Genomic DNA, 12,386 nt, shown 5'->3' with positions numbered 1-12,386 from the left:
CTTCACAGACTTCCTTCTTCCAGATCCCTGTAATCAAAGATTTTCTGGAAGGCTTGAAGAAAGTATTCCCTCCTGTCAGGCTTCCTTCGCCGTCATGGGACTTGAATGTGGTGCTGTCCAGGTTGATGAAGGAGCCTTTTGAACCCATTCATAAGGCTTCGTTGCAGCACCTGTCCTGGAAGGCGGCGTTCCTCGTGGCCATTACATCGGCCCGCAGGGTGAGTGAAATTCAGGCGTTGTGTTGCCAAGAACCTTATACTGTATTTCATGCTGCTAAGGTTGTTATGCGTACTCACCCTAAGTTTCTTCCCAAGGTTGTTTCTGATTTTCATATCAACCAGACTATAACTTTACCTACGTTCTTTCAGAATCCTTCATCTCCAGCGGAAAGGTCTTTGCATTCCCTGGATGTTAGGAGGGTGCTGAAATTCTATCTGGATAAAACCAGTGATATTCGTAGGTCAGACCAATTGTTCATCAATTATGGATCAGTCAGGACGGGTCTTGCGACCTCTAAGCAGTCTATCTCTAGGTGGATTGTGTCATGCATACAGCTGTGTTACCAAAAAGCTAATAAGACCTTAGGAGGTAAGCCTAAGGCTCATTCCACCAGGGGCAAGGCTGCCACGACAGCATTGCTCAGTAATGTTCCGAATGCAGAAATATGCAAGGCGGCCACTTGGAAGTCGGTTCATACCTTTGCTAAGCATTACTGCCTGGACACTGATGCTCGGGCAGATGCTCAGGTTGGACAGGCTTCACTGCGAAATCTGTTCGCGCAGTAGTGGTTTTGATTAACCCTGGGCGTAGTTCGCGTAGCCGCACTCCGCGAAGCTACGCGAAGCCGCACTTGCACTCCGCGAGCTACGTGTAGCTCCGCGGACATGCGTAGTAGCTTGCTAGACCCGTTCGCGCGCCGTTTTTCGTCTTCGGGAGCGCGGTGCGCGTGTTCGGGGCGCTGCCTGCATGCTCGCAATAGCTAGCGCGCTAAGTTACTCAATGAGGTTTGTCCCGCCCGCTTGCGTTCCCTTATTTCCGGTTCCGGGTCACAAGTAACGTGTTCGCGTTGTGTTAGACATGTTCGGGAACTCATCTTCTCGTTCGCACTGCCAAAGTGCGTGATCGCGTCAAATATCGCGCGAACTTACCGCGGCGGTCGCGACGGGCAGAGCCATCTTCGATTTCACACTCTGGCTATGGTTTTGGGCCTACTTCAGCATCTCACTCCTATCTCTTCCATCCTGGTCTTTTCCCTCAGTTTTTCTAACTTTCTTTACTTCTTACCTATTTCTGTCTGTGCCTAGGTGTATATTTCTCATTTTATTTTTACTTTTACCACTTTTTTTGCAACTTTTCTCTTGTTTTATATTACTTCCTTCTTTTATCTTTCTTCTTTCTTCCCCTAACCTTTTTGTCTTCAACTTTCCTTCTCCCCTCCACCCAGAACCATGGTGAAGGGTGCCAGCAGAATCGGCGGCTCAAAGGGCAAGGCGGCTGTGCCTAAAAAAACCAGGCTGCCTTGCGGCAGAATGCGCCCGGCAGGAGTGACGCCCCGCCAACTTTTTGGGGAGGAGGAGTTGGCCGCCCTGGTCTTTTTTATCCAACGTCACCTCCCCTTGACTTTGGCAGCAGGCGGCAGGCCCGGCTCCGGATACCAGCACATTGAAGAGCGTCTCCGGCGGTGGGCGAAGGTGCGCCGTGCAGTCTTCCGCTGCTCCGGTATCCGGCGTACCCACCATCAGCTGTCCCACCGCTGGGCCGACATTTTGGACCGGGAGCAGGACCTGTTGGACCTGCTTGGTGTGGAGGTTGTGGGTCTTGGTGAGTGGCTACCCCAAAAATAAAGTGTGTATATATATATATATATATATATATATATATATATATATATATATATATATATATATATATTTATATACATATAGATTATATATATATATATATATATATACATATATATATATATATAGTTGTATAAATATTGTTATTGTATCTTTGTAAATATTGGCTGAATAAGTAACGCGATGACTGTTGCCCCTAGTTACATTTGCGATGTATTCCGGTATATCTACTGTCATTGTATGACAGTGTTCTTGTTCTTCACTGGCTCTTGCGTGTTGTTTCAACTTGGCGCTAGCTGTTGCTGTTTATTGATGTGAGATTTTCTTTATTGCTGAGAACTGAAGTTAGTTAATGCTATTAATAGAGTCTTGTCCTTCCTTTGTCCGTCAGTGAAATAACGGTGGATGGATAATTGTACGTTGTTTGCATATTGTAGCATTTTTTTCACGGCCTTCTCTTCTGCATGAATGGAATCCTTTTCTTGCAAAGAATGCTAACGTTACTTTGTTCTTCTTACCTCAGCCAGGGCCGGCTCTAGGGGGCATGTGCAAGCTGTGCAACTGCACAGGGGCACCAAACTTCAGGGGCCACCGCACCAATAGATATCCTTAATTTAATAATACTCTAAGGATGGATACATATTTGCGTTGCGGCCCCTGGCATGGATTTGTTGCCTCCGGCTCTGTTCCACTGTAGCAGTGTGATTTGCAATTATGTCTATGTTTCACATCACTCAATGTATTTATCTATGTTTATTATTTTAATTTTTACATGAACCACAGAACCCAGGGGCAAGCAGAATACAGGGACCGAGTCGGCGGGTGAACCACCAGTTACACAGAGCTCCTCTACTGAGGATCCTGCTGCTGTCCCCAGTAAGTCCAACAGTGCTTGTTTTTTCCTCTGTAATGTGTCTGCAGTGCTTTGTCAATTGACAGCAACCAAGTAGGCATCCAGAATGATGTTTGTCTAGTATTTTTGTAAACGTTAGTATACCACTACTAGTCTTGTGGGTATTCTTCTATCTCCTATGGAGTTATATACATATTACACAACTATGTAACTATGCACACGAAAATTGGATGTTGTTGGTACTGATAGGCAGGTTGGACCTTACTTACACCTCAGTCACAGAACTCTGAGGAACGCACAATTCACTGAACGTCAGCCTATATGGCCTGAGTCATTGGTCTATTGTTCAAATCACACTCCTGAACCCCAATACCAAGATGCCGAATGCTTTTAGGACACAAACCGTTACCTAAGAAACCCCCTTTTGCTCACTCACTCGTGTGAGTCTCTAAGACAACAGACACTGAAAATAAACTTCAGAGTCAAAGTGGTCATTCAAAAGCTTTATTTTGTTAGAAGTAAGTAAGTAACATCAATGTTTTTAAGTGCTTCCGTCCAATACGTTGAAGGGCCCACCAGAAAAAATCCAGAGTTAAAACAGGCATAATAAAGTAATCAACATTTGTACAGCTACTAGTGCACAATAGGGAAATGTGGCAACTATCGGAGACCTCTCACCAACGTATACTGGTCAGATATTCCTCTTTTTTTGTAAGCTATGGAAATGTCCGCTTCGTAGAAGGCAATCTTCTCACCTGCCGAAAAATAATGACAAAAGTGGTGCACGTTAGACAGTATTAAATACATTTATGCCAGTTTTATGCAGCCATGCTAAAAAGAAGTTGTAACCTGTAAGCAAACTCTATCCCACAATCCACATAGAAAACTTAAATACGGGCCCTTTTACTTTCCCACCTCTTCAGGGGTATGCATTGAACAATGATGTGTTGCCCCAGAGCGTCTTCTCGTACTGCGCAACAAGCTGCGAGTTAACACATGCGCAAAACTGGATACATTGATGTACAAAGGTTACATAGTTCACTTCCAATTTCCAAGGACTAGAGTAGCAGGACAGATGAGATGAGCTTGGGTACCATACCATAACAATGAATGCTAATAATATGTGTAGTGACTCTGCTGTACTATGCAATGTGGACTCATACTGATTACGTACGTTGGACTTAACTGTTTTGAAGAACTCCATTCTTGGTGAACAAGTACAAAGGGGGCTGTGCATCCATCTAAAAAGGCGTACTTATTTTTATAGGTGCAGAACCCTTACCATCGACCAGTGCCGACGGGGACAGCGGCGCTGCTTCAGCGCTCCCGGCGGGGACAGGAGGAACAGAGGCACCTACACCAGCAGCAGTGGGGGGGGAGCCAACAGCGGCGGGCGATGGTAAGTTACATTCAATAGTGATCTGCATTACTTGGTGGGAGGGGAAAACTTTCTCACTGTACTCTACTGGAAAATATATGATGTTACCTTTACTTGTCATTAGCATGCTAAGCATTACCACTACAGTAATGCAAGTGCCTGATAGCAGTCGGATGCATGGGTTGTTGTTAAAGCATGTAAAGGGGAAAACACAGCTGCCAGCGTGGTTGGGAGACACACCCAATACCGGTGGTTAGTGGATAGTCTCAGCAGCTGCGGTGTTTTGGGCAAACCCAAAGGCAAGGGAAGGAGGGGACGACTGGGTGCATGGGTCGTTGCTGGTGAAACACAAACCAAATAAGGTTTGTTGCGCGGTATAAAGTATTATAGTCTTTACTAGACATGTGCTACTAGCTGCCCCCTGTTAATTAATGTTACTTTGAGAGTGTTCCCGCCTTCCCGGAACAAAAGGAGATATGTAAAAGACAGGTGTTCGTTCTAATGTGTGTGACCGTTGAAGTACACCCATGCTAATAGGGCAGGCATAAAGCCGTGACAAAAAGTCCGACAAATTAATAGAGGCTGTAGAATGTTCAAGATAGACGCAACACAATTTCTGGTACTCAGCTTGCTTGCTAGTGCTACTGTGCCGCCCACTATGTGTTGAATCAATGTTGTGTTCTTGATTTGCGGGGAGTTTGGATTAACAATTCTGTTTCTTTCGTTATAGTTACTCCTTCCCAAAAACCAACCAGGAAGGAGTTGGCAGTCCGGGCCCGGCAGCGGAAACTGCAGGCAATTGTAGAGGCCTACCGCCGGCTGGTGGATCAGGCCGAGGAGGAGGAGGAGGAGGCGGCGGCAGCAGCTGCTGCCTCTTCCAATGCCCCGGGCCCCAAGCCTGCAGGACTACGTCGCCGTGGTCAGGCAGCCGCCCGCCGCCGCATTGTTACATCTTCGGCGGCCCCCCCACAACAACAACAACAACAACATGCATGCAAGTGTAGGTGCCGTGATTTCAAAGCAAAGATTCTCCGCCGGGTAGCGAAGTTGGAGGAGGAGCGGAAGAAGCAGGAGGACGGTCTAGAGGAGCGTGTCAAGATACTGGTGGACAAACACCTGAAAGCCCGCCGGCTTTGAAATGGACCCTGTTTTTTGCCCCTTTTTTAATCCTTTTGTTGGTGGGTGGGATGTGGGAGTTGGGGTGTACATTTGGGTTGAAATTTGGTTGGGGTTAGGGGAGGGTAGGGACAGCTCTGGGTCAGGGGGTTACATTAGTTATATATTTTATTTTTCTATTATCATTATTAAAATATAAAAATAAAACAAAGATATTATTTTCACAAGAAAACATTTGAAGTTCATTTGTGTTTGTTGGGGGGGTGGAGGGGGGACTGTTTCACCAAATAATGTACGTTGTGCAACATGAACATGCACTACGAACGATAAATTAAGTACTGACTGCACCTGTAGTAGTAGGGTCACAAGTGCATAAATAATTTATATTATTAAATAACATGGGAAAATTGCCCATCACGTGAGTCTGAAGTTACTACTAGTATACTTTAATTCCATGCACATTTGCTCAGAGTCGGCTAAACAATCCTATGCAATGCATTGCATCATTCCTTTAACATACCTGTCCTAGTTGTCAGGGAAGAGGAGCTCGTCCTCAAACTCTGTGCGTTCAGACAGAAGTAGGTCATGTAACCCAGTAGTGAGGACGTCTTCTTCACACTCGCTTTCTTCATCCGGCGGTGATTCACGTACTTGATAGTCTGGTGGTATGAAGCGTTGATTCATTTTTATCATTGTCAGCCGCTCCACGCTTTTGGGGGAGAGACTAGTCCTTTTCGATGTGACAATGGCACCAGCAGCACTGAAAACCCGCTCAGAGGAGACACTGGCTACAGGACAAGCCAGATACTTTATCGCCAGCCTGCTCAGCACTGGCCACTGTCTCCTTCTTTCATACCAATAGACCAATGGGCTTTGCTCCATGAACACCTCTGTTGTGTCATCCAGATAGGCCTGAACCATCCGCTCAATGTTCATTGGTGCTCGGCTTTGCTGGTCCTCTTTTCCCTTTGCAACAGCAACGGACTTACCCATCCCTTTCTGTATAAAAAAAGCAGTTATGCTTTTGGTTGGGTCTGCTGAATCAGATCGTGTAGGTGCTGCTTTTGGTACTGTTGGTGCCTGCTGGAAAGCAGACGCACTGCTCTCACGCTGTGAAGAACTTGCGTCAGGAGTACTTGGACTGGCCTGGGCTGGCAGTGGCAGGCCTTTAAGTAACAGCCGTTCAGTTTCTAACTCATTAGCTTCCGCAGCTATGGAAGTTTTGTACTTGTCAACATCCTCATCTGAAAATGGAATTACTTCGTTACTGCTGACAAATAATTTGTACCGTGGATCCAAGATTGTTGCAGTTATGTAATGTTCACCTGACACAATATTGTTGAGCCTTACATTTTCACACAAGCGGTTGACTAAGCCCTTGGCTAAGGTATATGCATCAACTTTTTGTTCGTCACCTTCGTATGTTTCACAGACCTCCTTCACCTGTTGCTCAAGCATGTACAACAATGGGATGGCTTGGCCCATAGTACAGTCCTCCCTGCTAACTGCACGTGTGAAGACCTCAAAGGGTTGTAGCATCTCTGTGATGCATTTAATGAGGTCCCACTGCCACATCTCAATGGTCAGGGCTTTAAGATTAACAGTAGGATCCCCTAATCTTCTTGACATGACATAAGCATTCAGTGGGATGTACTGCTCAAAGAGACGCTCAAGCATGAAATAAGTTGAGTTCCAACGTGTTGGGACCTCCTGTATCAGTGCTTTGACTGGCAACCTATGCTCTTGCTGAATGACCCGTAGCAGCTTCCGTCCTTTGAAAGAATGGTTAAAGTGCGTGCATATTCTTCTGCAGATGGCCATTATGTTGCTGACTTTGGCTTCATTTTTCAGAAAGTCTTGCACGACTAAGTTTATGCAGTGTGCCAAACAGGGTACCCTGAAATAATGTCCTTCTCTCATTGCCTTCACTACATTACTGCCATTGTCGGTGGAAACAAAACCAATCTTAAGGCCTCTTGGTTTCAGCCATTCAAAGACCTTGTCATTAAAGTCAGACAAAATGTTTTCAGCAGTATGACTTTTGTCCATACCAAACATGGCTATAGTTGCATGTCTGCGCGTATCATTAAAAATTCCAGCAACGTCACGGAGGCCTGAAGTTAACTTGTCTTTAACACCTGCAAAAGAGATCCAGTGTGCGGTGATGCACATGAAATCTGTAGCATCGCAACTGCTCCACATGTCTGTTGTCAGGTGGATACAATGGACAACACTCTGTTGTAAGGCTTTCCCAATCAATTCCAGCACATCGTGGTGTAGTGCTGGAACAGCCACTCGGGCAAAATAGTAGCGACTGGGAACGTTCCATTTTGGGCAGAGGGTTGCCACTAATTCCAGAAATCCAACAGCCTCAACAAATGAAAATGGGAGAAGGTCCAGTGCTAACATTTTCGCAAGTTTGGCATTGTATAAACGTGCTACTGGGTGGTTCCGCTCGTACTTTCCCTCCTGCCTTAACATGCTAGGAATGGTAAGCTGCTTTGCATGTCTTTGAGTTGTGCTAGACGGACCACCTTGCATCGCAGACTTTGCACTCCTTGGTGTTTCCAGCTGACTCTGGTGCCACTGAGAAGTTGCAGATGCGGAGGATGTGGTCTTTACCACTCCAGTGCTGGCGACAGGGGTCGATTGTGTACCACTCCTAGATAGAAGGTCATCGTCTCCCTCTTCTTCTACCTCCTGATCAACCATGAGTGGACCTTGTACCACTGTATCCCCACCAACAGGAGTGCTAACATTTTTTAAGCTTGCAAGGTGGTTCTCCCACCTGATCACGTGTGTTTTTTTCAAATGGGTCGTTTGGCCTCCAGTCCCATAGTTTGTACCAAGCTTACCACGACTAACATTGGCATGACAAATGGTGCATACAGCAATGTTCTCCTGAACTGGGTGAACCGTAAAGAAGTCCCACACTGGGGAGGTAAACTTTTGTCTCCTGCCATAGGAAGAGGAGGACCCACTGCCAATGCCGGATGGACTGGAGGATTGTGGAATTTCACTATGGGACAGCTCAGTCCTAGTACTGCCACTACCTCCTTCTGTTGAAGTGGCGCTTCTGCTGGATGTCGGATGCTGCCGGGCCTTCGCTGTTGAAAAAATTGGAGCTGGTGTTACTGTGGGTGTTGAGTGTGTAGGAGTTATGCGTGGTACCTGCTCATCAGTCATTGCAGCATTTCTGGATAGGGTGAAAATGTTTGTCTCTACATCCTCTGCACCAGGAATAACGCTTGTGATGATGACAGTGTCAGACCCGTCTTTATCACCAGCAGTATCCTGCTCACCTACATCGACCTCCATAAGTTCAAGCCTGCCTGGAAACTTCCTTTTTCCTAGCATGGTCTTCTTGGGATGTCTCTCCTTTGAATGCGCAGATAGTTGTGGCTGCCAATCCGTATCAAGGTCATCGGAAGGGATGCTTTGCGAAGAACTCGATGCACTAACCCTCCTTTCCCTTGGTGAATTCGAAGGAAATAGATCACCTACAGAAGTGGCTTCCTCTTCTTCTTGCTCGGAAGGAGGCTCTACTTCCTGAACTGCCCCGACTTCGGGAGGAACAACTACTACTATTTGGTGCGGAGATGGTGGTTGTTGTTCTTGAGGAAGTACTATTGCGGGCTGGGGTTTTTCAACAACAACTGTTGCGGGCGGTGGTTGTGGTTGTTCAACAACTGTTGCGGGAAGTGGTTGTGGTTGTGGGTGAACAACTCCTATTGCGGGCGGTGGTTGTGGTTGTTGAACATCTACTGCTGGCGGTGGTTGTTGAGCACTTCCATCTTGCGTGGATTGTGTACTACTTTGAGACAGCGATAAGTTTAGTTCTGGCTCAGTATCACTGCTCGCAAGCAGAAGGCTGGCTACCTCTTCGACCCTCATCATGTGCTTGGCCCTGGGATGCTGGCTTGCCCCCACTAATGCAGATGTGCTGGTCCCAGCTTGCGCCCCAGACCCCGCTGCTGCAGGCGTACCTTTTGGGGTGCCAAAAAAGGTTTTGGGGTCCATACCAGACTTAAGTGACACTTCCTTCTGCTGTTCCTTCTTCGCAGCAACTTTCTTTGTGGTGGAGGACCTGGTAGCTTTCTTAGGGCCCATCTTCTTCTGATGTCAGTCAGCTCACAGCAGCACAAATTGCAGAGATGTCTGGTCAGATGAGTCACACACCACACGTGGCGTACAACTGAAGGAAGTCCGTCTGGCGGTAGAACGAGCGATGGATGAAAAAACAACCAGCACCTCCTCAGTCTTTTTTGTGCACCTACAAGTAAAGAAGGCAGAACAACATCAGTCAAACAAGCAGTAAGGCAACATGAACAATTGAAAGACACACAGGTCAATGTATAAAAGACAAAACAGAAGACTAATAATACCAGTCCAGCAGCACCACAGCTCAAAGGCCACATGAAGTCCAGAAAGAACCAATAAAGTGAAGCAGGCCTATAGATACCAATATGGACAGAAAAACGAGGATGCCTGCTGCACATGACAGGTTAATGTGCAAGGAATAAATAGCCCATGGCTAAGACAGAGGTTGTAAACATAACACCGCAAAAACACATACAAAGAAACCCCTGCCCAGGCTCCCAAAACAACAACCAAATGACAAATTCTGTTTTTTTGGGTGCACAAGAAAGACCTGCAACATTTTTGAGAAACTTTTATGCAACTCGGGACATATTGTCCGCGAGAATGCTAAATCGGCATGTTCGGCAGCGCGAACGGAATAAAAAGTCGTGTTCGCGTTCCCGAGCAAGTACATTGAGTGCGCGAACACGACAAAAAATGTAAGTTCACGTGCTCACATGGTGCGAAGTTACCAAAACTACCCAAGCTGTATTCCTAGGGTTACCTAATGGCAGAAATTGACAGAGTATTTAAAGTTTAAACACACCCAAAACCAGAAATACCCCACACATAAAAATAAGATTTTCTATATCAATCCAAGCCATCCATGATTTTCACATTAAGGGTACACCACAAAAACAGTTGATTAACTTTCATGACCCTATGAGTAGTACCTATGGCCTACTGCCAGAGTAGGCCACAAGGTTGGAGGCCTATGCCTATGGCAAAAGCACAAAGGAAGGACACACAAAATGGCCGCCGACATAGGGCCTGGCCACCAACAACAACATGGCAAAATCACAAAGGATGTATACACAAAATGGCCTCCACCACATGGCCTGGCCACCAACAACAACATGGCAAAATATATCACAAAGGAAGCATACACAAAATGGCCGCCACCACATGGCCTGGCCACCAACAACAACATGGCAAAATCACAAAGGATGTATATACAAAATGGCCTCCACCACATGGCCTGGCCACCAACAACAACATGGCAAAATAAATCACAAAGGAAGCATACACAAAAAGATCACCACCATAGGGCCTGGCCACCAACAACAACATGGACAACTTTACAAAATGGCCTCCACCACATGGCCTGGCCACCAACAACAACATGGCAAAATAAATCACAAAGGAAGCATACACAAAATGGCCGCCACCACATGGCCTGGCCACCAACAACAACATGACAAGAAAGAGAAGACAGACAATAATGCCTATGGCAAAGGGACAATGCTTTGCTTCAGAAAATGGACACACCACACCACCGCCCAAATTGGTCACCCCACCCCAAAAAAAAAAAAAAAATAACAGAGGAGAGAAAATGGAAGTGGTCCATGCTCCAAAAAGAGAAAAGTACTACCAAAATGAGAACATAACATAAATGAGGAATTTTTAGGTGCACAAGAAAGACCTGCAACATTTTTGAGAAACTTTTATGCAACTCGGGACATATTGTCCGCGAGAATGCTAAATCGGCATGTTCGGCAGCGCGAACGGAATAAAAAGTCGTGTTCGCGTTCCCGAGCAAGTACATTGAGTGCGCGAACAAGACAAAAAATGTAAGTTCACGTGCTCACATGGTGCGAAGTTACCAAAACTACCCAAGCTGTATTCCTAGGGTTACCTAATGGCAGAAATTGACAGAGTATTTAAAGTTTAAACACACCCAAAACCAGAAATACCCCACACATAAAAATAAGATTTTCTATATCAATCCAAGCCATCCATGTTTTTCACATTAAGGGTACACCACAAAAACAGTTGATTAACTTTCATGACCCTATGAGTAGTACCTATGGCCTACTGCCAGAGTAGGCCACAAGGTTGGAGGCCTATGGCAAGAGCAAAGTGGCTGGAAACATTAAATGGCCGCCAACACATGGCCAGGCCAACCACAGAAAGTTAATACAATGAACTCATGCATGCCTACACACTAACTACATGGGGTACTAGGGTCACATATTGGCTTAAAAATTAGAAACATTTTAAATTCCACAAAATGCAATGTTAGAAAAAAATTACAATTTGGGACCTCATGAAAGTACAGGCCTCCATCAATAATTTCATTCCAGGATTGAATACTGTTGTTAAAAAAAAAATCAAATCAAACAAGCACAAGTCTACATCACTCATACATTACACAAACTTACTTGAAAAAGAGAATTCCAATTCAAAAAGTCCTCATTAAATCCAAGGTAAATCAGTAATGCAGCCAACACAGACAGAAAGTGATCCTTCCAGCTCAAAATCCAAAGGAAAGTGAGCACCACATGGACAAAGCACTGGGAGGAGCCTGGTGGACAGGAACAGGAAGTTGTAAACTCAAGAGCCCTTCCTCCTTACTCTGCAAAACAAGAGTAGAAACAAAAAGAGGGGTCCTTCCCCCCTAAAAATAAAGCCAAAGGTACAACTTTAAGGTTTTTTGCTTTTTTTTCCTAACCAAAATGGTAATTTATTATGGTTTTAACATGCTCGCGAGTTATTCTGTGCAAGAATGCAGTTTCTGCGTGTTCGGCAACTCGATCTTACCAAAAAGCATCCTCGCGCATCCTTATGACGCTATCTCGCATCAAAATGACGTTATCGCGTTCGCACAGTCGCACGGGACTGTGCGAGAGTGTTTCCAAACATGGTGGCACAAGCGACCAGGAAAAAACGAACGCAGAACGAAGGTAAGCCATTGCCGCGCACGCGATAATGTTATTCAGCGCGCGAGAACTACGCTACGCACCGGATCGCGGAGTTATCGACAGCTACGCGTTCTCCGCGGAACGCGGAGCTGCCGAAACTCCGCAAGCTCCGCGAACGGAGCGTAGTTCTTCGCCCA

General features: G+C 45.8%; 1 protein-coding gene and 1 long non-coding RNA gene across 2 annotated transcripts; one reads left to right on the top strand and one right to left on the bottom strand.

Annotated features, from left to right (window-relative positions):
• Positions 1-2,650: 2,650 nt before the first annotated feature.
• LOC144822351 (uncharacterized) lies at positions 2,651-5,466 on the top strand. Its single transcript, XR_013608602.1, has 3 exons — positions 2,651-2,717; positions 3,962-4,093; positions 4,803-5,466. It is a non-coding gene; the product is annotated as an uncharacterized LOC144822351 (long non-coding RNA).
• On the bottom strand, positions 3,185-9,130 carry LOC144822350 (zinc finger BED domain-containing protein 6-like). The gene is made up of 2 exons (XM_078679763.1): positions 5,709-9,130; positions 3,185-3,449 (listed from the first exon to the last, which is right to left on the bottom strand). The coding sequence occupies exon 1, from the start codon at positions 9,083-9,085 to the stop codon at positions 5,714-5,716; it is 3,372 nt and encodes a 1,123-aa protein (XP_078535889.1). The 5' UTR covers positions 9,086-9,130; the 3' UTR covers positions 3,185-3,449; positions 5,709-5,713.
• Between the last annotated feature and the right edge of the window lie 3,256 nt (positions 9,131-12,386).

Source organism: Lissotriton helveticus, chromosome 3_1, assembly GCF_964261635.1.
Source record: "Lissotriton helveticus chromosome 3_1, aLisHel1.1, whole genome shotgun sequence".
NCBI lineage: Eukaryota > Metazoa > Chordata > Amphibia > Caudata > Salamandridae > Lissotriton > Lissotriton helveticus.
The sequence above is the reverse complement of the archived record's forward strand: the minus strand, read 5'-3'. Positions and strand labels throughout refer to the sequence as shown.

Coding starts and splice junctions, on each gene's coding strand:
- LOC144822350 (XM_078679763.1), bottom strand. CDS start 9,085: ATGATGAGGGTCGAAGAGGTAGCCAGCCTTCTGCTTGCGAGCAGTGAT.